The 26,314-nt window shown below is 53.0% G+C and overlaps 1 protein-coding gene across 1 annotated transcript in view; it reads right to left on the bottom strand.

The window, feature by feature from the left end:
* Positions 1 to 955: 955 nt before the first annotated feature.
* Positions 956 to 26,314, bottom strand: part of LOC111147589 (BTB domain containing 9) — a 413,609-nt gene continuing 388,250 nt past the window's right edge. Inside the window, exons 10-11 of the mRNA XM_022503708.1 lie at positions 21,146 to 21,224; positions 956 to 4,604 (exon numbers count right to left, since the gene is read on the bottom strand). Of these exons, the coding sequence (XP_022359416.1) occupies positions 4,407 to 4,604; positions 21,146 to 21,224 (277 nt within the window). The 3' untranslated portion in view covers positions 956 to 4,406. The remainder of the gene's footprint in view (positions 4,605 to 21,145; positions 21,225 to 26,314) is intronic.

Genomic DNA, 26,314 nt, shown 5'->3' with positions numbered 1-26,314 from the left:
GCAGAGGGAGGAGAAGCACGGCCCCCCAGCCAGTCTGATGGAAATCTGCAGAGTCACCATGTCCAGTTTCCTCCCCACGACACTGCACAGGGCTAGCCAGGGCTGAGGCAAATGGGAAGCGGGTCCATCCTCCAAGCAAACTCTTCTCACCACCCTGCCCACGCATTCCCTCATCCCGTTCGGTAATTAGGCTGGCTGGTCCACTCTGAGGAAGAGAAACAGAGCGTCCTAGTTGCCCTCCATGCCATCTAAACTGTTCCCTTCCCCTTTTCCAGAAAGTCCTGAGCAAACACCAGGCACCCAGATGACTTCTAATTTAATATTATCATAATAAAAACCATAGTGGTACAGAACCATGAGCCGCATTTTAAATTCCTCGGGCCACTAATGAGCACTGAACTCCTGCTGGAGCCCTTGTCAGGACAAACACACAGAATCGATGGCTGGAGCAGCGGAAACAGGGAGCCTGGCCCTCGCCCGCCGCGCCCACACTGACAGTGGCCGCCCTGCCCGGCGCCTCCCGGCCTTCGGCCTCGCGAGGAGGGCACCTGCGCAGGAGGCGGGGTTGACACGGGCACACCTGAGAGACAGCGCTAATGAGGAGAAACTCCTGGAAGGAGACACATTTCATTTTCTTTCCTTCTTTTGACACCATTCTAACTTGTCCAAAGGAAGGTTCTTAATTGAAGCCTGCAATGGGGTTCGCTTCCTCTCTTTTTTCCCAAGTGACCCTCGGCACACAGGATGCTCTGCTTTCTGTTGCAGATTATACCTTCTTTTTCTTCTGAGTCTCTAGGAAGAATAAGTGATTACAATTTTGTTATCTTCTAAAAAAAAAAAAAAGGGTGAAGTTGACTGGGTTGGAGCCATTTGCACAGTAATTTGACAATTGGGGGCGACAGCATAACTACTGAGCAATTTCTGCACAATTTAAAAAAAAAATTTTTTTTGGGCCAAGGAATCAGTCTAACAAACACATCCCACTCTTGCTGAAAATAATTTTTCCTAACTCTTCTAGGAATAAAACACTTTTAATGTATTTGTCAGGAATCGACACTTCATTTAATAAGATTAAAAAGTGACAATTTAAAGAGCAGTTGAGAAGAGTCCCACATCCACCAAAAGCTCATGGTTCTAACGAAAGTCGGAAGTGAAACAGGAAAAAGCACTGAGAATATGGGAAAACAAGTGTGTGCGTGTGGGCGCGCCTGTCATACTATTACCCTGCTTCAGATCGGCGGTGCTGGATCTGACGAGTAGGCCACCAGCCCCGTGGGCACGCGGACAGTGGACGCAGGCCCCACCTGCGGTGCCCAGTGTCACCCCAGCCGGCCCTCCCAGCAGCTGTCAGGAGGCGAAGGCTATCCCCCAAAGCCCCAGTGCAGTGGATTCTTACTCTCCCCAAAATCATGGCCTTTAGGCAAGGGCAGGGGGTCTGGCCGTGTTCTGTTTCCTGACCTGGATGGTGGTTGCGAGGGTGTTCACAGTAACTGAGAAGCATCACAATAATGGGCCAGAGGCCACCAGCACCCAGCTATCGGTCCCCACAGAGGGCCAGGCTTCGCCTGACCTTTCCTCAGACCACGCAGTCTGTACCCGCATAGGGCAGGGGCCCTCATGTGCCCCGGCCCCACGTGACTCGGCTGTGACTCCTTCCTCACACTTCACAGGGGTACAGCATCCACCCTCCGCTGGGTCGAGGACCCTGCAGGCATCTGGGACCCCACCCGACTGTGGGCCGGCCTGTCTTACCTGCACTCCCATTTAGCTCTGTTGGTCTCTTCAAGTGTGGGGGCCATTTTGGTCTAGCTGGCAGCAGGGAGGAGTCCTCCACAGGACCAGCCAGGGTTCTGGAAAGCCGTGTCTGTCTGGGGCCCCACAGTTTGGGTTTGCAGAAAGAGCCCCCACCTCCCCTGCTTCCCAAATTAAAAGGCCCATCACGGAAGGCAGAGCCCACTGGCCGGGTAACAGGAGGTAGACCAGAGCAGCTTCTCGGAGCTTCCTTGGTGTCTGCCTGGGATCTAGAGTGGGCCTCCATGCAAGCGAGGCCTCCCGCCAGGCCCAGGAGACACGAGTGCGGGGACCTGATGGCCACAGCTGTGGGGTGGGAAGGAGGCCATGTCCCTGTCCTCCCTGCTGCCGCAGGCCAGTGCCACCACCTCATCTTCCCCTTCCTTTCCTTATCTGACAAACTCCCATCCCCTGAGACAGCCCTCAGGGCAAGTATGTGCAAGGAGAGCCAAGGAAACGGATCCACAGGGGAGAGGAAGAGGCAGTCAGCTGCTGGCCGGGAGGCACCCACATGTGGGTCTGGTGCAGAAGCTTCTCGGCCTGTGCCTCTTCGATGTGACACGTTGCTGCCAGACCTGGCCTGGTGGCGTGTGCGGTGGGCCCGTGGGACCAACCGTCTGGAGGTAGAGGACTGGAACTTCCAGGTCCTCACCAGCCCACTCACCTCTTCCCAGGTCAGCAGTGCCAGCCAAGCCCAGGGGATCTGTCCATCTCTGGACAGATGACCTCAAAGTTTAAAAAGAAACCCTTGAATGGAGACTTTCCAGGCGTCTGAACTCTGCACTCGCTGGCTTCTTGGCTCCTTCTGTTCCCTGCTGGGTAATGACTGCACTGTGTAAGGAAGTGCCGAGTGGACAGGAATTCTTCCTGCTAATTGGTGACCGCGTCCTGGATGCTGACAACGGCAGTGGCCAAGTCATACAGCGTGGCCACCCATGGCGAGCGAGTGGCACTGCCATCTGTCATGGGAGCCTCCCGTCTCCTGGGAGATGCCTGGCACCCCTCAGGGGTTCCAATTGCCCCACACAGTGGGGGAGGGGTGAGATGAGTGAGCTGAGCTGATGGGCGGTGCTGTGGCTCCTCACCCTGCACCTCCCTCCCCCACTATCTCCTTCTGCTCCTGTTCAAACAGAAAGCCCACCTTCCGGTTTAATCCTATGGTTTGATGCCCCGCTGTTGTTCCCATAGTGGGAGATCACTCAAGACCAAGCTACACTGGCGAGAGCATTTACTTAGAGGGGCTCTGTGTCCACCCGCAACCAGTGAGCGTTAAGACCCCAAAAGGAACCCCCTGTAATCCCACCCTCCTCCAAGTGGGGGTCACAGGGTATGCAGAGGACCTGGGCCTGCGTCTGGGGGGCCAGGGGACCGCGGTGCTCAGCCTGGCGGGGCTCCGGAGGTGAGCGAACCCCAGACAGCAGGCTGAGCACGTTACAAAGGGTAGTTAGCGCCGGGCTGGAAAGCACTAAGGAAGGAGAGGGAGCGCAGCCCCATCAGGCCGCGGCAGTCAGAGATCGGCTCCATGAGGATGAGGAGAAAAGCTTCTTAGAACTACTTTTTCTTCTCAACCTTGCCGAGTAGTCAGGTCTGGGGATGAAACACAGCGAAGACTGAACCGCCATGACCACCCTGCAAAGCCCCAGGAGCGTGCTGCTGACACTTGCCGGCCCAGGGGCCTACTGTCCCCACGGCCCGGCTAACTGGCGGTGATTCAGGGGCGGGCTCAGCCCTACTGGAAGCTGCTGCGGACTTACAGATACATTTACAGACTCAGGAACAGGAAATTAGCAGGTAGCAAAAATAACCATTTCCTTGTCAGCCTCCCAAGCTTAAAGGCTGGGTACGTTTCAGGAATGACAGGTTAATAACTCAGGAATTCGAGTGATTATTAACTCCAGTGTCCTCGGATTGATTTGCTCATTGTGTATTTTTTTGAACTTCCTCAGAAGATTTTCCTTGTCAGCCCCGGTGCCATGACGAGCTGCATCTGTGCCTCATTCAGGAGCTGTGCACAGCCTTTCTCCGCTCCACCCCAGGCCTAACCGTTCAAAACTAAAGAAGGAAAATTACAGCATCAAAAGGGAATAAAACAAGTGATTTGCTGTTTGAGCATTTCAAAAAGATCTGGAACACCTATGATTCAGCAAATGGACAATAACTAAAAGAAAGAAAAAATCATTTAGTTGCCAGGGCAATGTGTTCCAGAAGAGTAAACACTCTACGGAAACCCACTTCCTAAAGGGTGCCCGGAGGTAATAAAGGCCTGATGGGTTCTCCTGAGCTTGGTGCCGTCACAGCATTCCGACACCGGCCCGTCCACCGTGGCCTCTTTGCCCGGGTTAGATTAGAGAGGTAGGGTGTTAGTGGTGGACTTGATGAAGATTGAAGACCCATTTTCTCCCCCTGGAGACCAGCCTGATTTGAACAAATTGAGAGGAGAACAAAGTGGCCCCTTTCTGTCCTTGGGAGAAAGCCTGTCCTGTGTCTGTTCTGCCAGCGCCGTCTGCTCCTCCCAGGAGGGGAGAGGGGCTGGCGACAGAGATCCCTCCTGGGAGGATGCCAGTCCTGGCCCCTGCCCTCGGGGCCCACCGCATGCCTCCATGTCCGCGCCCCCTTTACTGGTGTTGCCGGTTGGGCGAGCGAGAGGCAGAGCCGGGGCTGGAAGGCAGGGAGCTGCCCCCGGGGGCCTGCAGGGCGTGGGGGTCGAGCTGCGGACCCGCCAGGCTGGGCTCCCCAGGCCCTGACTCCTCGCTGCTTTCCTCCTTCTGGCTGCTCTGCTGCTCCGGACACTCAAAGTGGACGCAGTGGAACACCTGGCAGGAGAGAGCAAAGGCCTCGTGAGCGCGGCGGGTGTTGCACCCAGGAGGCGGCCACGGGGCAGCGACAAGGAGGTGGGACACTGCTCTCGGTCGGTTGGGACAGAAGTAAAGGGCTGATGGGCTATAGTCACAGGCAGTATGGCATGGCTTCCCGTACAGTGTCCTCACTGGTGGGGACGCCTGGGGGCTCAGTCGGTGAAGCATCTGACTTCGGCTCAGGTCACGATCCCAGAGTCCTGGGATCAAGCCCCGCTCTGCCTGCCGCTTTGCCTACTTGTGTGCTCTCTCTGTCAAGTAAATAAATAAAATCTTTCTTTTAAATGTTCTCACTGGATGATTCCATTCCGGGCTACTCTCGTCGCCCAAGCTCTTCCTTTTGAATGAGTGGATGAACCCTGCTTTTGGCAGTTGGGTTGCCGGCCAACAGGGTGGCTGTGGGGCAGCGGCACAGCTCTGCTGAAACCCTGCGCCGCGCTCCCCGTGGGTGAGCCGCGCCGTACGTGACTGATGCGTCAATAAAGCTGATATTAAAAAATAAGCAGCCAGCAGGGCGTCACCCCAGGGGAGGACCAGGCTTGTCTCCAGGGGTCCAGGTGGGTCCCTCCCTCTCTGCCCCAACGGGGCCCTCGGGAAGGGAACGCCGCACCCTGACGTGGGCCGGGCGGGTCGGGGACGCACTGCTGGTGCGGGACAGCCAGCCCCCCTCGGGAGCGGCAAAGCACGGCCACAGCCAGGGAGTCCCTGGGCCGGCGCCTGGGCTCCTCGCTCAGGGCTGGGCCGGCGCCGGTGTGGACGGGGCACAGCTTGGCTGCTAGGGGAGGCACCATGTGAGTGTGTGTGGGTGTGAGCCTGACACGCCCGACGGTGTGCAGGTCTCCACTGGTGTCAAGGGACAGCCAGACGCTCAGCCAGAGCTGGGCCTTTAGGGAAGCGGGCCCGCCCTCCCGGGCAGAAATTCCTTTCTCCACCAACACCCAGACCCTTCTGGGGTTGCAGCTCCCCAGGGCCCGCCCCAACCCTCCTGGGCAGTGGTGGTCTTTGGTGTGGCGCTGGCCAAGCCACTTTCTGAGGAGCACGGTGGCAGTTTTAGGGGAATCCATTTCCAGATCCTCAGTGCCTGCACATGCTCAGTCTGCCCGAGAACGTGACTGAATTCACAACCGCCCTGCTGCCCTCACTGGAGGGAAGCTGGGCCCCGCGAGGGCGCAGCTCTGCCCAGGGAGAGGTTCCGAATTCAGAAGTGAGGTATACTCATGACTCATGTGATTTTTTAAACATAATTGAGAATTTTTCCAGAATTAAAACATCTTCAAGATACGCTGGCTAAAACCCATGAGTGAAGGTTTTGCATGATGACTTTCGGATTTGGTGTGCCTTATTCAATAAGTGGGTTAAAATCTATTTTAGTGAATCATGTCATCAAATATTTATTCCTAATAATTGGTTCCTCATCTTCCATCTTATAAAAATGTGTATTTTTTACCTCATATTTACAAAAATAATTGTATTTCAACTTCATATTTTACTTTGCAACCTTAAATATTCAGTGGGTTACTTATACTTTTCTTCCCAAGTTCTTCCAGGGGAGAAGCAAACAAAATGTTTGAAGGCCACTGCTGCTGCCCTTGGGAGACTCTAAGCTCTCAAGGGAGTGCTTTTTAAAGTGAATAGGCATGGCTTGGAGGAAAAGAGGGGCATTTTGGGGTTAGAAGTGTTCCAGGCAAGGGGAATAACTCGGATAAAGACTTTAGGAGGAAAGGGCCAGTGGTGTCCGAGGGAAAGATCCGACTCCACGGGGCTGGCGAGGTCTCTGCTGAGGAATATCCCAGAACCTGCTCATCGCGCAAACACAGACCGGGCACTTCCCACGGGGCTGCGCCTGTATGTCAGCTCCAATAACAAAGACTCTGGCCTCAAAAGTGCACATGCCGCTGACGGGTTGTGGGATGTGTGATTCATGCGGGCAGGGCGGCCCGCAGATGGAGGGTGGTGTGGTCAGCTCCAGGTCAACAGTACTGTCCTCAACGATGGGGGAGAGCTTTGGGCAGGAAGTCACAGAGGCCAAGAGGAGCTATAGTCCATGGGGTGACTCGGGAGAAACACATATCAACCTTGACTACTTGTTAGAGGTGAAGTTCAGCAAAGTGGGACAACTCTGGGATGAGCTAGCCCAAGAGGCTGGAGCCCAGGCAGCTGGGGGGCAGCGGGGCTGGGGTGCAGGAAGGGCCGCACAGGCTCACTGGGGAAAGTGAGGGCTGTGAGGATGGGCCTGGCAGTGGTGGATCCTGCAAGAGGCAGGGGCAGTGATCGGGAGGCTAGAAGCCTCAGCTGGAAGGGGGTTTAGGGGTGAGTTGCATTTCCCGAGGGGCCTGATGGTGCCAGAGAGTCTTAAACGAACTGGTGTGCTGGGCTGCTGATGGGACAGTGGCGGGGGGACCGTCGGGGCAGAAACCCAGCCGCCGGACTACAGCCTCCTGGACGGACAGCTGATAAGGCGCTGGCTCTCCGACAGCTGATAGGGCACTACCTGATCCCAGGCTTTCTCCCTTTTGTCTCCAGGCTTCCGCTAAACCAGTGAGACGGGGGAAGTGGTAGCGCTCTCAGTGAACTCGGTTTGTAGTGTTATCTGCACTGGCTGGTGGGCCCTGGAGCCTGCGTGGACAGACCATGTGGCCCAGGGGCATGGCACCTTCTGGCCCGTGAGGGTGGGACACACCAACTAGGGGCACCCAGCACTTCCAGGAAAACAGCCATCGCCCTGCCTGGCTCCCTTTATTCTGCGGGCCTGCTGGCAGGACAGGAGCTGCTCAGCTTTGGATCTGCCAGCGTGTGGGGAGTCTGGTCCTGGATAAGGGCCTGTCTGTAGCGCTAAAGGCCCTGGTAGCCTGGGAGTGGGCAGAACACAGAGCAGGGCTGGTGGGCACCTGCCCCTTTCCCTGAGGGAGGTGGCGCAGCTGGAGCAGGGGTTGGGGTGGGGGGTAAAAAGAATTGTCCCTCCTTCGTCCCAGGGGCTCTGTGGCCTCCACGGCTCGAGCATGTGCACCATGCCCCCCCCGACACACGTGTGCACACACACACAACCTTCTACTGTAGAATCAGGCTCACAGAGGAGAAGACAAATGTGATGGCAGCTGTGAGATTGTAGTTAAAATACAAATTCTGTGCTTACCTTCCTGCATCACTATTTCCCCCCATTCCTACTTCAATTCATTTTTCTACCGCTGTTTCAAATGTCACATCTCAAACTCTAATATGAAGACTAACGGAGGCCATGCGTCCTCAGGTCTGTCCTGTGCATTTTGGCAGAGCTGGGTTCTCTTAGAGGGAGCGGATTTCTCTCCTTGAAGCTTAGGCCGGCCCTGTTCTCGCCACAGTGCTTCCTGGGGTCCTCGAGGTGCCAAGTCACCCCCGTCCTCCTCCCTTTTCCTTTCTTCCCCTCCTCTCTGTTGGAGCACATCTCCCGTTTGGGCCCATCTGCAGGTGCTAACCCAGCAAGAGCCCGATGGGAGGGCCTTTTGTGATTCTGAACTGTCCGGGCCATCAGCTGTGACCTGTGCCATGAAGGGCAAACTGAACATCTTCTGCGTGGTAGCTATTAACCTCTTCTTCTCCAAGTTTAACATTCTTTAAGCTTTTCAAGTGACAAGAGCACCCTTTGGCGGGTTAGTGATGGTCTCTTTGGCCTTAGGAGCACTCCTCTTCCTAAGTGTGGGTGGGGCTGCTGGGGGCACACTGGGCACCCCCCCTCCAGAACACACCTCCACTGCCTGGAATCCCACCCACACGTTCTCTCAAGCCTCTCCCTGGAGCTTCTCCTACGTAAGCCAACTGACATCCTGTTCTCTCTCAGTCCAGTCCAGACACATTCTGTCCCCAGAGCCTGCGTCTCACCTACTGGAAGGGAAATGTGTGCACGCTGCACTTACTGCACCTTCCCCTTTTTGACCCTGAGTCTGTACCCTGCACCGTCACGCCCTCTAACCTGCAGCCTGCGCTCTTGGCCCAAAGCTCTCCAGAGGCTATTCCACAGGCCTGATGCTGACCCATGCACTGAGTGATGACCTTTCCTCCACATGGTTTCCCTCCCTGTGCCTGCGAGCTTTTCAGTGCCCTGAATTTCTAGGCAAGATCTTGCCTCACAGGCCCTGTGAGGCTTCAGGCCTCCCGCCTCAGAGCCTGGCCCGCTCCTGCCTCTGTCCTTCCATCTTAGCAGCCCTGGGGCTCAAGGACCAAGGCATGGTTGTCCTTTCTCCCACGCAGGCCTTGCACGGGAATAAACACATCCGTGTTTCAATTCTAGATTGAAAAATAAACTTAGAAAGCCTCTCTGTGGGGCCACACACTATAGGCTGGCCATTCGGAGTATGCCTCTCATCTTAGAAAGTGTCCCATCAGCATCCCTGGCCTGAGGGGCAGGGGCTCTGCTCCACATGGTGCTGGGAGAGCCCATGGGCACCTAAGAAATGCTCGCTGGCCTGCCTCCTGCTGCCCTCTTGCTGCTGCCATTCCCACTTCCAGCCTGCACATCTCTCTTCTCTAACTTGGGTGATGTGAACTGCACAACCATCTTTAGTTCATTTAACCAACCGGTTTTTTAAAGTAATAGTGCAAATGGCTGTTATCCCCCACATGCCTAGTAACAGTGACAGCAATCTCCATGGGCCATTTTCATGTTCTGCCATGGCTATTCCTTCTCCAGAGATCTTAGCCACTGCTCCCCTGCCACCAGTGGCTGGCCCTTCCAACCAAGTTAGGGCAGACAGGAGGCCATGGACGTCCGGCTGCTGGCTGCCTGGCCATGTCACCCTGCAGCCCCGGGATGGGTGTGCCTGGGACCAGACAGGAGGGACAGGGCTACCTCCATGCTAAGCTTCAGTCTGGGACCCAAGGGTGTCCCTAAAGGACCAATGAACTTCAGTGTGGGTTCCCTAAGCATCTCCGGAGAGCCAAGCAGGCTCTGCCAGATTCAAAGGCAACATACAGGAAACAGTTAATTTTAGTAAGTCACAAACTGTGTGCTGACGGTTCTAAGAGAAAAAGGGTGAGTTACAAATGGGAAGGCGGGTCAGGGCTGGAGTCAACGAAGAGGTCAAATGTGCAGTGGGAGTTAGAATGAGCAGGCAGAGGGCAGGCAGAAGTCAGGATAAGAAGGGTGCCTCTGGGTACCAGGCATAGAGGGTAGAGCAGGTCCTACATGTACGGTAGGAGTGGCTGAAGGAAGCGGGTGACTGGGGTGTGGAGGTCAGGAGGTCTGAGCACATTCATGCATTCACTCCACAACATGTACGAGGTGCCTCCTGCATGCCCACCACGTGGCTCCTGGTTCCGCAGAGGGGCACCATCCGGTAGGGACAGCAGAGACATTATGGATGAGCAAGGGGCTCTGGGCCTACAGGGAGCCCTGAGGGCACAGAGGAGTGCCCAGCCAGCTGGGGGTGGGTAGTTGGGGGTGGGGTGGGGGTAGGGAATGGACGCTTCCTGGGGGAGGAGATGCCTGAGCTGAGTAGGGAAACTTGAGGCAGCCAAGCAGGAAAGGCCAGTGGAGGGAGCCCTAGACGCAGCCGGAGAGGGGAGGCCCTTGGAGCTCTCCAGCGGAGGGTGATGAGGGAGAGAGCAGGAGGGTATGGGTGGGGGGCAGTGGGGGACATGGCTCGGGGCAGCACTCTGAGGGGCTGGCCAGACCTGGGCAGGAGGCTAGAGGCTCCGGACAGAGGCGGCTCTTTAAAAATGACTCAATTAAAACTATTACAAAAGGAATACAAATAATAAAAATGCTTAAAAGGGGGGAAAGTGTCTAAAGGAAGAAGATAGGGACAAGAAACCCATAGATCCTAAAACCCCCTGAGGTAGACTTCAGTGATTTGGGATAAACGGGAAAGAGTCATTTTTAAAGGGAAGAATAACCCAAATTGAGAAGAAACATGGTGAGACGGACACAGGAGAGAAAAGGGTCAGAAGTGATTGGAAAGATTCTCTGGAAGGACAGAGGGCAGCCGGCCATGCTACAGAGGGGGGCAGCAGGGGGGTCTGGGGGGGGGGGGGCGGGGAGCTCTAGGCTCAGCCAGCCTCCAAGGGCCTGTCCTTGCCTTCAGATCCTTTCCCTGTTTTTGTTTTTTAAACTTCAAGCACCCCATGGACCACAAACATGGACCAGGCGCTGAGCAGGGGAGATGGGGCAGAGGGGAGATGGGGCGCAGGGGCGCCCCTGCTGGTATGAGTTTACTTCTCTGTAGAGGAGGCAAGGGCAGTGTGCCCAAAGTCCCAGGAGTGAGTGGTGGGATTCAACCTCAAGGGCTGAGCAGCTCCTAAGCCTGCTCCCCTTTCTGGAGAACAGTGTGCTGGCCCTGAACCCAACATAGCACAAGGCCAACCGCCAGCCAGGCCTCGGGCGCCTCACCACCATCACCTCGCACAGGCCTGGGAACCTGGGCACCCAGAGAGGGGCCCGACTCTTCTTGGGAGCAGGGGTGGAGAGTGAGCCTGTTGTGGGGAAACTGGCTCCTTCCCTGATGCGGCCTCGGACCCTCTGCTGAAGTGCCCAAGGCAAGAGAGGCTGCAGGGCCTCTGCTCTGTTCGCAGGGAGACCAGGGGAGACCGGGGAGACCAGGAAGACCGGGGGAGACTGGGGGGTCCAGGCTGCCCTCCAGAGTGGACACCCTGCAGGCCGTGCCCTCAAGCTCCTCTGCCTCCCTCTAGAGGGAACAGCCAGATCCTGGGTTTCTCTTTGCTCAGAAGCTCCTGTCATTCCATTGCTTTCCCACAAACCTTCCCAAGACTGCAATAGCCCTCGGAAAGGATGTGACCAAAAGCGAATGAGGCATACAGGGCAGAGTCATACTACTGATTGATGCAAAACCATTACCGCGGCCACCACATCATTTTCCCGGCCCCTTTTCGGCAATCATGTATCCCATTAGCCTGTTTGATTGCCGCTGCTCACAAAGGGGCACCTTCGCTGAACCAGCTTCAACAGCCGCTGGATCTATCCCCCGAGAGGAGCTGGCTAATTTGGAAGGTAGTCGTGTGTACGAGTCCGACCCAGTCTGAGTCACTATCCGGGTGTCCTTTTTTGTAGCTGCTGTTTATTGTCACTTTGCCTTTCCTCTCCGGGAGCCATAATTCTCGACACGTTTGAGAGAGTCTGGGGCGTTCTTGTCTCCGGGAGCCACCTGGAAAGGATGCGCACAGACGCGCGGGCCTCTGCTCGGGGCTCGGGCTGGTGGCTCGGCCGGCTGCAGGCCATGCCTTCTTTCATTACTGGGCCTCCCCAAGCACGGCGTGCGCCACAGAGCTTCAAGGCCCTCAGACGCACAGAAGCCCCGGCTTGTTTTCCCAGGCTGTGCTGAGTCCGCCGTGAACTGTAGCAAAAACGGGGAAAATTTAATAAATGTTGATCCATGGCTCTACCTTGCTTTTCTGGTTTCTCCTGAGTAATTTTCCCCGACTGCTTTCATGCCAGCCGATACAAATAGCATTCCTGACCCAAGCTTTCGACTTAGATTTCCAAGGTGACATATCTTGGTAAAATAGATAATCGCCTCTCAGGGATATCTGCCCGTAAGTCACAAAGACGAGGCTTCTGGGCGATACCACTCTGGAGCCCGTCCGCTTCCTGGTGTCTGTGGTGGCAGCACCTGCACCCACCCCACGGTCAGCAAGTGCTCACGGATCCCGATGCCGGGGACAATGGACATCTTTCTCACGCCTACCACGGGAGCACCGCATAGGTGTCTCTCTTGCAGGGACGTTTCACTTTTTGTTCCTCTGAAATTTAAGTCCAAGTTTCTCCAACAAAACACCCCTTTTTATAAGCAAAAGCTCTATGTTCATCTGAACAGCCCAAAACCTGGTTTTCAGTTAAGAAAACTTTTGTTAATGGGAGACATTTCCAGATTGTGAACAATACTTTTTCAGTATTGCTTAGGGGTGATATGATGCCCAAACTGTTTTGCACAACTATCTAATCCTAACAGGTGTAGGAATATGATTCCTGGTGACATTGCTTAGGTATGGCAAGTTCTTAAACTTTTCAATTCTACTTTCCCATATTCACATAGGCCAGGGCTCCCACAGATCCCTGGAACTTTACGGCTTGGAAGGTTCTAGAAAAAGAGCCTTTCTAATACATTATCGCCCCAGGTAGCCCTGCAATCTCTGGTTACCATATTTTTCTGTGTGCACACTCCAGAGTTCCAGGGAGAACAGTTTACTCTCTCATCATCATTACTCTGGCCCTGGAGTGTTAGAGGTATCTTTTTTATTTTGGGGGGAAAAAAAAAAAAGACTAAGAAACGAAAAAGGGGAAATGTTCCAGTTCCCAGGTAGAACCTGGTAGGTGTGGCCTTGCCAAGGCCCCCTTCCCGCTGGATAGGGCATCAAGTAGCCTGACTGTGCCCCCTCAGGTTGGAAGGCCAGCACATGGAGCCCCAGCTGCCCAGACTTGCCCAGAGCTATGGGCCGGCCGTTCTCCAAGGTCATGGGGATTACAGCCTGGTGCAATCGTCCACTCTCCCGCATTCCTCAGATGCAAGTTGTCATAGAGGGTTCCCGAGAGCTTATTTCCCTCAGAACCCTGCACTAAAGCTCTGGCCCTTGGTCTGATTTATGGAGGGGCTATGCTGTGGGGGACAGGGCTGGGTGAAGGGACACGAAGATACCAGGACACCATCTCCATCCTCAAGAAGTGCCGTGTAGTGAGGGACCTGGGCAAAGGCTCCGCAAACTCACAGGTGCCAGCCAGGCTGACCTGTCCGTGCCAACGCCCTACTGTTCTTGTGCTTGTCTTGTCTCTGGCCCACACCCGATCCTGGCCTCTGCCTTGCATACACCCCATAGGGCATCCGGGTGCTGTCGGAAGCCTGGTTTGCACTGGTAATTTCTCCTCCTGAGCACGTTTGATTTCGGAACCTCCCTTCCCCATCACTGCTACGTGACATCCCCTGGAGGGCCAGGATCCCCGCCTCCCTGGCAGAAGTGGCAGCTTGAGGTCAGGAGCTCTCTGAGGGAGAGGCTCGCTGGTCCATTTGCTCTGTCATCTCTTGGAGTCTGCCTCGGGGATGTTTGCTTCAGGCCTGGTGCAGACTGCGCAGGAATTCGGGCCTAGAGAGCCAGCCTATGGCTGCCTTGGGGGCCCCCTGCTTTTGGGGGCTTAGAGCACAGCCTCTAGAGGATGCTACAAGGGGAAGACCCCGGGGCAGCCAGGGAGGGTGAGATCAGAGCTGGTGGGGGTGTCTGGAAAATAATTACCACCAGGCCGGGAAGGAGTTTTTTTTGTTTTTTTTTTTTAAAACAACAACAACAAAATGAGTCCCTTTCCTTGTTTTTGTGTTTTTTTTCGTCACTTGAGCCACATGTTGCTATGGGAACGAGGATGGCACTGGGACCCACAGACACTCACTGGCCTGACAGATGCCTGTAAATAAATTCTGCCTCACTCTGGGCTCTGCGCTGAGTGGTCCTGGAGGGCAGCTCAAGCAGCCACTTGCAGACTCTCTGTCCTGCTGCTGCAGGCTTGTGCAGACCCTCGGGTGGCCAGCCCACGCACCGCACGTCCCCTGCACGAGTGCGGAGGAGCCTGCCACCGGCCCCCCATCTCGTCCATGTCTCTCCAGTCCCAAGGGCCAAGCTCCTGTGGTCCATTTCATAGATGAGGAAGCCTCCTCCTCAGGCCCGGCCCCTGCATTGGTCTACATCCGCTGGGCTGTTGGGCTCTAGTTTGGACGGCTTGCTCTTCACCTGGCTGACGGCCACCAGCTCTAAGCCGGGCCCTGCCTTTGTTTTTCTCCCAGATTTGGCGTGGGCTGGTGCCTGAAGGGTGCCCATAGGAGCCATGTGCTTACCACATCTGACTGTGCTGGGCAGAGCTGGGCTCATTTCTGGGGCTCTACTATTACTTAGTGTGTCCTTTTGGGAGACAGTGCAGTCTGGATATTTTCAGAGACCGACTGCTGGGATTCAAATCCTGACCGGCACTCGCCAGCAGGGTGACCTTGGGCAAAATACTTAACATCGCTCAGCTCTAGCTTCCTCATCAAATTTTCCTTTTTGCTTAGGACATTTTTACTGGGGAAACCACGCCCTAAAGAATGCATGAAATGTAAATGCACAGCTTGCTGAATAATTACAGGGTGAACGCCACGTAGATTCCACCAGGGTCAACAACCCAGGAACACTGCCAGTGTCCCTCGGTCCCTCCACGAGGACGGCCCTTCCTGACCCAAGCCTCCCCACCCTGAGGAAACCACAGTTCTGGCTTTAATAATAATTATTCCTTCGCTTTTTTTTTTTTTTTTTTAAAGAAAAGTTTCACCACCCGTGTCCACATCCTTGTATATGACAGCTTACTTTCGCCTGTTTTTGACGTTACATGAAAATAATCCTACTCTCTGTACTCTTCTGTGCCTGGTTTCTTTGCTTCGACATGCTGTGATTGGATGACAGCGTGGATGACGGCCCAGTGATGCTTGGCTTTTCCATTCTCCCCGGACGGATGACTGGGAGGTGTCCTGCTTGGGTCTCGTAGGAACAGTGCTGCTGGGAGCGTCTTCACGCTTATACCTGGAGCACGTATGAGAGCTTCTTGAGAGAATACCCACAGGCATCAGATGCTTCACCTTAGGGTAGGCGCACACATGTCCGACCTTCGATCTTACCAAACTCCTCTCTCCGGCAACGACCGCAGTTTATACTCTCTCAGTGCTAGAGGCGAAGGGCTGTCCGTCATCCTTAAAAAGTGGGTGACAGTAGATTCTCCTTCACATCTGCCGAGTGGACAATGTAATTAGCCTCAGTACTGAGCACAGTAACTGCTCAGTAAATATGAGCTGCTACTATAATTTGCAGTAAGAACAATTGTTACTATGAGAGTCTTCAACTGGGACCTGCGGAGGCATGTGGCATATTTGCCCTTCCACTTACGAAAGTGTCTACTTTCAGCAGCTCTTCAGGGTGGCTGCAGGATGTCTACCTCCGGAGTGACGCGGGCTCTTGATGGGGAGAAGCGGGAGCACTAAGTCCTTGCCTTTGGTGGCTGAGTATGCACGAGGGAGGGATGGACGGACAGACAGAACAGTTCCTTTGCTCCCTCAGCTGACAGGCTCTCCATGCATATGCGCACAGGGCCCACACAAGGTGCCTGGACACACAGTTAATAAGATACAGCCTCTGTCCTTAGCTACACACACCTGGTAAGTAGAAAGGAACCCTGAGAGCAGCCGACAGGCAGCCTGGCCACTCCCTCCGCAGCTTCGCTTACTGACTTGGCAGAGGCTCTCACGTTCCACTGTCCCCGGTTCTTGCGAATGGACCACAGTCTTTCTAGATTGCAGATAGCTCGTTTTTCCCACAGTCCTTTTGTTCCACCCAGGGGCTGTCTGTGTCTCTGAGCTCTGCCTACTGAAAATTCATTCCAGGACTTGCTCTCAAACCCAGGCATCCAGGAAAGCCATTAAAAAAACAAAACAAAACAAAACAAAACAAAAAACCCAAAACAGGTGTAACTTCTGTTCCTTTAATCCACGGACTGCTTTTCAGAGGTCCCTGGACGGATCCTGTTTGGACCCATCTGATCTCCGGGGATGGCGGTGTGAGGCTCTGCTACGATCATTACTGAAATGGACACCAAGGGGCCTGTTCGGGCCCGCGTCCCAGCTGGCAGCTTCGGGTTGGCCAAGGCGCGTGGGGCGCTGTCCATGGGCCCCGGTTCTACCCTTTGTCAGACAAGAGAGGCTTGGAGAGAGGAGCACCGTCTGCCTCCAGGGCACTCAGAGCTGATGAGCGGTCGAGGCCGATGGGCCGCCGCACTGGCATGAGCACGCCATCGCCAGCCGGGCACCGGGACCAGCGTCACGTGCCCGGGGAAGCGGCCGAGGAGGACCTTGCTGGCTGCCGGCCCCGGGGACAGTCGGATAATTGGAAGCAACCAAAGGGGAGCAGGACGAGAGGGCGGCTGCGCTGAAAGACACGTGTCTGCCATCTAGTGCTAAGCGTGACAGGGAGACAAAGGAGACCCTGCGAGCGCGCAGAAGACATGCAAGAGAGGCGTCCGAGGGTAAAGGAGAGGAGCCCGAGCCGGGTGAGAGGCGCGCCCGGCACGGGGGAGACTGCAGAGCGGAGGATGACAAAGCACACGCTGTGGGGAACGAAAGGAAAATGTTCTCGGGAGCGAAGATAAATGGCAAGGGTGATACCAAGTACACAAGGGCAGGAGGTCACTGAAGGAAGTGGAGGAGGCTGTGAGGTAAGCATTAGGGAAATTTATTGACAGGAGTCGTAAATGTAGCTAAAAAATTAAATGAATTCCTCGCTGCAGCACTCACAAAGGAAGATGAGAGACAGATGCCAGCAGCAGACAGACACTTCCCAGAGGACAGGGATGAAATGCTGCAGGAAATCAGAAGCGTGCCAAAACAGGTGATCAAGAAATCTGAAGCCACACGGTGGCTGACGCTGCTGTCACCCGAGAGCCCCATGACAGGGAGGCCTGGAGACCAGCATGTGGCGACCGCAGGTGGGCCTCGCACGCAGGAAGGCCTGGCCGCGGGGGCAGGACACACACGTCTACACTGGGCAAGGAATCCCAGGTTTAGCTTGGGGGGAGGCGGGGTTCTGCTAGTCCAGCAGCAGGAGGGATGTGGATGTCGGGGTGGTTTCCAGTCCCACAGCAGCCGTAAGCCCCTCTCCCAGGGACACATTGCGCTGGCACTTTCCATGCTCTGCCCAAATGGCCCAACCACCACCCCCTGGAATGCTCCTCAAGTCACAGGCACCTCTGAGCGACGCTCCCTCTGCCATCCCCTGCCTGACTTCCTCTCTGGAAGGGGCAGCAGCTGCAGAAAACAATCTTCTGGGGTGGGGGGGCAAAGGTATTCACCCACATTTCTCTTTCCATTATCTACACATGCTAAAAGCCAGTCCCAGCTGCATTTCTTGAAATTTCCAAAAGCCTCTGGTAACACTCAGTCTCTAAAGGTCCTGGCTCTGACTAAAGGGAGGCCACGGACATCACCTGGCAAACAAGCAGTGACAGGCTGAGGAAACCCTGCCTCTCCCTCTACCACCCTCACCTGTGAGAAAGCAGCACCCTGACTCTAATATTCTGATTGACGGTGGGGTTCTGGCTTCTGTGGGACTCGGGATGGGGCTTGTCCAGACCCCCGGCCATTTTCATTTCCTGACTGTGCCCCCAGCCTCCTTTCCCTGGCTGTCTGGGCCATCTGAGCTCTCCCCTGCGGCTGCCTTCCCCAGGAGTCCTGCTGGACCAACCTCAGTCACTCCTCTTCCCTTAGTGCAGCCTGGTCTCTCTCACCTCTGAACGTCACCACACTGATGTGTACACATTCCCGCTGTTCTCGAAGACACGTGATGCTGTGTCCAAAACGAAGCCCCCGAAAGCGGCCCACAGAGAAAAGAGTGCGATCTTTGAGAGTCCGCTGCATTCTTGATTCCCAGGGAGACTCAGCACTTTTGTGCCTTCTTATGTGCTCTGAGAAAGACAGTATGTGGGTCCTGCCTTTTGACCCCGTTCATTATTTATTTTATGACTTAAGAGGTTCCCCAGTTGGCAATACCACACTGAGGATCGTGAGCCAAATGCAACAGATCACCGATTAATTAGCAGCCTACTAGTCAACCCATTCAAACGGGCTGGTCAGTGGGGTTGGATCTCCCCACACAGACAGTTCAGGAAGCTCATCTGGGGAGAGACGATCTTGTACTCTAACTTCAAGGTTCTGTAATGGGAAACTGTTCTTTATAAGGTCACTGAGAGCATAGGGTTGGGGCTAAACTCTGGGAGACACTCATCAGACTCACCCCACTCACTCCTTGGCCTTCTCTGACCTAGAATTCCTTCCGCTGGAATACCTAACTGCAGAATCCCACAGAGGAATTAAAGACAGAACTGCTTGGGTTTTTTGGATGTATTACATAAGAAATAAGTGACTGCAAATGAAAAATATTCAGTTTTACGTTGATTTAGTATTATGGAAAGATAAATTGTTTTCTGATTTGGTACATAATAAACATGTAACAATGTAAGTTTAAGTGGTAAGAAAAATTGGGATTTCTAGGCAAAAAATATGCTAAGTAATGTATGGATTTGTTGAATCACTATATTGTACCCCTAAAACTAACAAAACTTTATATTAACTATATGGGAATTAAAACTTTTAAAAAAGAAAAAAATATTTTAAAATATGATATTTGGTTTGGGGCTCAAATATATATTAAAATACAGATTCAAATATACTTTTATTGCCTCATCAAAGAAAAGGGTGCTTTTTATGACCTGATGTATAGAGTTCTTTAATTTTGTGCTTTAAGAAAAATCTCAATTTGTTTACTTTTTTAATTTTCAGATTTGTGAAATAAAGAGGTAAGAGAGAAAGTTTCAAGCTTCTGTTTATCAGCTCTTCTCTGCAAGAAACACATTGTAGGCATGTATCATTTTTGTTCTAAACGAATAAAAAGGCAAAATGAATATAAATTATCACAATATTTTCACTTTTTAAAATGCATTCTTAAGTACCAGAAACACCTTGACGTGCTCTGGAGAATTCTGATTTGACAAACACAATGCACCAACTGGGCCAGCTATGTATTATGCAGGGCTCAGCACAAAATGAAAATGTAGAGCCTCTTATTCAAAAAGCAGGAAAAAAGCTTTTTCTTTCCTCCCACAGTTTCTCTCCCGACCTGACACAGGCTTTTCCTTTGTTACCTCCTGTTGCAATCCCTCGGCCAGGGGAACTCCTGAAGCCAGCGCAGACCCTCACAGGTGCCCGGGCCCTATCCTATGATGCAGGTGAAATTCATACAAGACGTGGACCCTCCCTGCAAATGTGCTAGGCCCCCACGGGGAGTGGAGGGTGGGTGGCTGAGAACCTGTCCTGGGAAGGCCAGAGGGGCCTGTGTTTGAGCTGAGGCTCCTAGCCCCAGGTAAATGCTCCATCGTCCCATGCAGCTGCCCTTACAAGAACAAAGTGATAGGTCAAATTGTGAAGCACTCGAGATGGTACTGGTGAGCATTAAACCCCAAGCACAGAGCCCTTTTCTGGGTGTGGAGCCCCACGCAACTGCTCTGGTCACATGACCTGGAAGCCAGCCCCGGACAGATCTGAGAAAGAGCAGCTTAAGGGGAAGCTGCAGAGCAGTTATCATTTTGTTGCCTTTCATTTCCCATTTCAGTCTTACAGTTCCTTATGATTCCTGTCTTTAACCAGCTGTCCTTCAGAGGTTCACACTAAACACACACGAGCATAAAAAGCAAGGGCGTGATCAGCAGATGAAGTCAACAGCGTGGCCATACACTAGACACCACCATCCAGCCACCAGTGCTCACTCAACACCCACTCAAAGAACAGAAAAGGTAAGCAATCACCCTACTGTGTTGACTGACACTGGCCTCACCTTAAATGGTGTGCATGAATGCCCAGGTGCCTCCATGAGCACACCGGAAAGCCACACTGTGGAGGGGAGGGCGGTCCAGGTGCGCCTGGCTCAGTCCTGGTTTATTCTGGCTGTCCCGGTATAATTAGTCATGGCGGCCTTCCTCACACTCAGGTGTCCTGGTTTCTCTATTCATTAAGGGCACTGTCTTCTCCTTTCTTTTTTCTTCATTTTTTATATTTTAAAAAGATTTTATTTATTTACTTATTAGAGAGCACATGCAAGTGTGAGCAGGGAGACAGGCTGAGGGAGAGGGAGAGAGAGAATCTCAAGCAGGCTCTACGCCCAGTGTGGAGCCTGACATGGGGCTCAATCCCACGACCCTGACATCCTGACCAGAGCCGAAATCAAGAGTCAGATGCTTCCTCAACTGAGCCACCCAGGCAGCCCCTGTCCTCTGTTTTCTGATCCAGAGGAACCCAGTGCATTTCTCTGGGGCATTTACATTCCAGAGAAAACAGCATGGCAATGTTTGAGGCTCAGGCCTTTAACCTGACTGCTGTCCTGATTGTGGGTGCTCAAAACGGGAGAAAAAACCAGCCACTCTTCCCTCATGAAATCCCAAAGTGAAGGAATACCTACAAACGGTGTGGTCCCTTGGAACAATCTGGGCCTGGGTGCCAGGGGAGGAACAGGCCCATTCATAAGCATTTCTGTGCAGCCTGGCATAGGACAGAACAGATAGAAAACCAGCAACTGTCTGCCATGGTGGCCCCTATGGGGCTGAGGTTCCTTAAACACCATGTTCAGAGGGCCAAGGGACCTCGGGAATAGCTGTCGTCTGGGAAAACGGACGACTCTGCGGACAGGGCGTGTGACCTCTCAAGGTCTCTGTGGTGGCCGATTCCACAAGGAGGCTGGTGGGAGTAAGCAAAGCCACAGGAGTTGGCTTTCATTTCCTAGTGAAGAGCCATCTAGAAATGATAATGATATCCCCACTGTGCAAGAGCAGGACTTTCTTGTGTACCAGGCTCTCTGAACAACAGCCCATTAGTGGGGAGAACAAACCGTTCTACTTAGCTCGGGATGTAGCATTTACCTGTACGTCAGGAAACAGCACAGCGTCGCTCATGAATGGAGACCCTTACCTCATTTGCTGTGTTGTGTGTTCCCACAATTCGGATGAAGGAGGCGGGCTGTCTCTCAAAAGTTACAGACTGCCAGGACCTGTGAGAGGAAGCACAACCGTGTGTCTGGTTAGACGGTACTGTTAACCCAGCCAACACTGCCGGTGGGGGGGTTAGATGTTGAGGGCTCCTGCCCTCCATCCTCAGGAGGCCTGCAATGTAGGACAGTTGGGGGAATGGAACGGGGTGCCACCTCATGTGTGTCTGAGAGAGGCAGTCAGTACCTAGCATCCCCACTCAGAGCACACCTACCTTCTGTGAAGGCAACTGGGATTCTAACAAAGCTCGCCATCAACAGGCACAGAGTACAGTCCAAGTCCACACTGAGACACGAGTGTGGCCAAAGAGAAAAGTGATCAAGGTCGGTGGGGTTCATCCAATACATTTCCTCATCTGTGAAATGGGCCCACCTCAGGGGCCGTTGGCTGAGGGGGCACGCCTCTAAGAGGTGTGGGGGCTTCTGGGAGGAGTTTTGAACCAGGGCAGGAAGTGGACGGGGTGGGCCAGGAAAGGGGAGGGAGAAGTAGGGGTCACTCAGTGCCATGTGAAACCCAAGGCTCTTCTGTCTGAACACTGCCCCATGCAGATGATGGCACCTGGGGAAGAAGAGGCTGTTTCTCCACAGGCCTCCCCGACCTCCTCTTTCCTGCTTCCAAATGTACACCCCCACCACCCCTCGCCCCCGCCCCAGGGCTTACTCTCAGCACCAGCCAGACTCTGGGTGGGCTCAAAAACCAGCTCATTTAAAGCCCAGCAAGCAGGCCCTAAAGAGCCCCGGAGAGGAGGAGCTCTGCTCTTGGTTTAATGCTCACAGCTCATCAGAATGCGCTGGAGGAGAGCACGGCACCCACGACTGTAAACTCCAATAATATTTTCTGTAATAAATGTGAGGAGTTCACAGTTGTTGCCGTCCCTCCTCCGCTCACACAGTGGAAATGCCAGCTGCTGGGAAGCTGTTTCCTGTAATTGTCTAATTACCAAGTACTGCTACCAAAGAAAATATATGTATTTGTGGTTTGTTTTTTCCCCCTTTGGTTTCAGGTGTTCCATCTTCTCTCTCATGATGAGCCTCCCACTGAGATTGATTCACTGCTGCCTGGACACCCAGGCCCCTTAAGGTCATTAAAAAGTCATTACCGTCCTGTATGCAAAGTCTGTGCCTCTGAAAGCAGTTTTCTGGAAACAGCACAAGAAAAATCACTCTCTTTGTAAAAATGCTATTATTCATACATGAAGGTGATGCCATCTGACCAGCCCCAGAGCCTGCACTCTTGGCCAATTTTCTCGGTGGGGGATTATCTTGCTCCCAGGCCCACACAGCTCCCTTGGGGCATCTGCAGGGTGGGATGCAGCCTGTGGGTGGGGCCAGGCCTACAAGGGTGGCCCTGTGGTGCTTCAGCCCTGGGCCTTTGCTCCCACAGGCCTGTCACTTCTGAGCCAAGCTGTGTGGCTGACAGACAGGCATCCTTCCTCTGGCAGGTCAAAGGAAGTGAGGGGTCCACGCTGCGTGGGGCAGCAGACACCCATCCCAACTCCTATGGGAAGTGACGGCACACACCAGGGCTGGGCCACAGCCTGCGTCTCAGACCAGCCCTCTAGGAAAGGAAGGCATAGCCAGGACAAGTGACAGCAGCTACTGACAACTATCATGTTCAAGTCAGCTTCACAAAAAGGACTGGGGTGCAGAGGGGCTGGGCGCAGAAGAGGTAAAGACTGTGTTCTTAAGATTTCTAGCTGCATGCCTGTCCAGAAAATCTTCAACTGCTTCTGGATGTGGAGGTAGAACTTGGCACTTGTAAGCTCGTGATCCTCAACAACATGCTCCTGGCTCTGAGAGCGCGGGCAGATCCAAATTACGCCTCCTGAGGTCCAACCCCTGATCCCCCCACACCACGGCAGGGAACCCAAGGCAATGAAGGAAGAGAGGTCTGGCTGGGAGTGGCCTTAGGCAGAGCCAGGCTCCCGCCGCGGGCTTGGGGATGAAGCACCTCAGCCCCTCGTCTAGGCCCAGGGAAGGGGGCTGGCAGGGCAGCAGCCTGAGCAGGAGGGAGCGTTTGTGGAGTAATAGGATCAGAAGGCCTCAATTTAATACCTATCCTCCATTACACAGCATTAATAGCTAATCACATTAGAGTTCATTTTCACTAACACAGCCTGAGAGTTGAAAGATGATTTCATTTTCAGCAAAACCGGATACCAACCCTAAAACAAAATATCAGTAGGAAGGGATGTTGGTTAGGATGAGGTAATGGGCATCTCTCCCTCCCCAAATATCAGATCCCATTTGACCTCAACTTCTTCCAAACAACTTTAAGTACTGCTTAACGGGGAAATGGTAAGGTGGCACTAGAAGTCCACGTTGGGGCCACATACGCAATCACTGTGTGACTTGAAGATCTCCGGGCGCCAGGAAACCACTGCCACTGTTCAGTCCCTGCGAGGCTCCACTGATAATTTTATTGAGTTTTCCTGAGAACTGTATCCCTCCTTGCCAAGTACCCTGAGTCTCTTCCTTAGTAGGTAACAAGCCCAGGAAGACAAAGGAGCCTCAAGGGTACGCACCAATCTGGCTCACAGCCAAGACTGGGTGATGGGAGGAAGGAACAGGAGCAACGGGTGTCAACAATGCGTGTGGCCTCTGCTTTGAGCACTTGGGACAAAAGAGAAAGCCCCACCCTGGACTGAAGTCCCAAGGCTGGCCCTGGAGGCTGGGCTCACCTCTCCTGAGCTCTAGTCTCTTCTGTCCAATGCTGGTCACCAAAGAGCAGCTCGAGGGAGGTCCCATGTGCGGGAGATTGTAAATACGTATCTATACACAGATGTGTTCAGAGAGGGTTATCTATAGGCATGTTTGCCAAGATATTGATCAAGACTTTAGCATGGGATGAAAGAATTTCCAGAGCAGTCTACTAGACTTTTGTATCTTTCTGTGCTGTCTGCATTTGGTAGAATGTACATGTAAGCATTTTTAAAAAGCACCTATCTTGGGGCGTCTGGGTGGCTCAGTGGGTTAAAGCCTCTGCCTTCAGCTTGGGTCATGATCTCAGGGTCCTGGGATCGAGCCCCGCATCGGGCTCTCTGCTCAGCAGGAGCCTGCTTCCCCTTCTCTCTCTCTGCCTGCCTCCCTGCCTACTTGTGATCTCTGTCAAATAAATAAATAAAATATTTTTTAAAAAAAAGCACCTATCTTGCCTACTGCTCAAGGCTTTAATATAGATCATGAACTCGAGGTGGTTTGGCACATTGGTTGACACCACAGGCTCTGGGTTAGAATCTCCATTTTGCCCCTTTCCCAGCTCTGTGACCTTAGGCAAGCTGTTTAACCTCTCTGGGCTTCAGTCTCCTCATCTGTAAAATGAAGATAATAAAAATATCTAACTTTCTTTTGGCGACAATTAGAATCATGAACAAATATAAAACATCTAGAACAAGGTGCTAAGTGCTAAAGAAACACTGATGGTATTGTTATTACAAGTACCATTCAGCCAAATGAGTCTGGATAAGACACACTGCTTCCCAGGCCTCATCTGTGAGGCAAGTTTGCTAGTATGTGATTTACCGACTACAGCAGGGGTTCCCAGGGGCGCCCAAGACACTCCCATCAGCACCCATCTCTTGGAGGCAGACAAGGGAGCTGGGCTTTGGAGGAATTAAGCAAGCATTTATTCAACATATTCCTGAGCCTGGCACACCGGTGTGATGGGGAATCCGTGTAGGACATAGTGCTTGCCCTTCAAGGCTCACAGTCCCTCTGGGGAGAACAGCTATCCTTCCACGATCTGAGTACAGAACAGTGTCAACAGTACCTTGGTTGTGTTCCAAAGCTTCCCTGTGACTGGTTGGTTGAAGCTTGGAAGCAATTTTTCTGGAGAAAAAAGTTATAAATTTTGATTGGGTTGACACTCATAAAACTCAATTTAACCCATAATGAGGCTGAAACACACACACAAACTTTTTATATATATATATATATATATATATATATATATATATATATATATATAAAGCTTTAAAAAAAGGAAATGATGTCGTTGCCATGGTGGTAATTAAACAAGGCAGGAAAACAAGAGCTTACTTAGGAACAGTCTCTCTAAAGGGGCTGCTGCAGGAATGAGGATTAAGTACTGTCATGCACAGAAAATTGGGGGCTTGTGCCTGGAATAGGGTAGGTGGTCTGTTAAGGAGTGAAAAAGTGGGCCGGGAGCCTTCCTAACAGCGTCTTCCATCTGCACACTACTGTGGGGCTTGCAAAGTGCTTCCCAATGATGATCTATCAGGCTAGGTTCCCAGCAATCTGTCAGGTAGCTGGGCAGCCTGCTAGAATCCCATTTCTGAGGTGAGACATTGAGGCAGAAAGAGAAACCATCTGCCCAATTTCCAACACCGCCCAGTGTCAAGATTTCGTGACTGTTGGTGTTCTTTGCACCCAAGGGCACAGGGAGGACTTTCCGATGGAGGGGCTGGGGCACCCAGCCTGGGTCCCAGGGTTTTACACCACCTCACTTCCATGCTGGCATCATGACACCGGGCAGGAGTGACACACGCGAGCGGATCACAAGCTGACCCCTGGCACGCCAGCCCCTGAAGCCTCAGGTCCCTGTGTGCAAGGGGGTTGAAATGGTTGTGGGGATTCAATGAGCAAACCGTGCTTGCCGTGGGGTAACCTGCACGCCGGCTACGGTTCTGTCTTTACAGTCACACGTAGGCAAAAGTGGAGAAGAGGCTCAGCGGGTGTTCCCTCTCTCCACACAGGCAGCTTAGAGAGACGGAAAACACATAAGGTTGTATTAAAAAAGCAAATTAGGGGACAACACGTACAATGTGGAACCACACAACACACACACACACACACACACACACACACACAGCCACACTTTACTCATGAAAACACACATGCTCACAAAATGTGTTTAAATATTCTGGAAGATGTGCTGAACTCATGACAGTGGTTGTCTCTGAGGAGAGGGTGAGGAATGGGTTTGCTGATGGAGAACAAAGGAGGCTTTAACATTAACTGGAATGTTTTATTTCTTTGATTAAAATAAAAAAGACGAAGCGTACGTGGAAAATATTAACTACAGTCAATTCTGGGGATGAGTATGTGAGTGAATGTTAGAACACATCTTATTC

This window comes from Enhydra lutris, unplaced genomic scaffold, assembly GCF_002288905.1.
Source record: "Enhydra lutris kenyoni isolate GAN:26980312 unplaced genomic scaffold, ASM228890v2 scaffoldscaffold17, whole genome shotgun sequence".
Taxonomy (NCBI): Eukaryota; Metazoa; Chordata; class Mammalia; order Carnivora; family Mustelidae; genus Enhydra; species Enhydra lutris.
The sequence above is the reverse complement of the archived record's forward strand: the minus strand, read 5'-3'. Positions and strand labels throughout refer to the sequence as shown.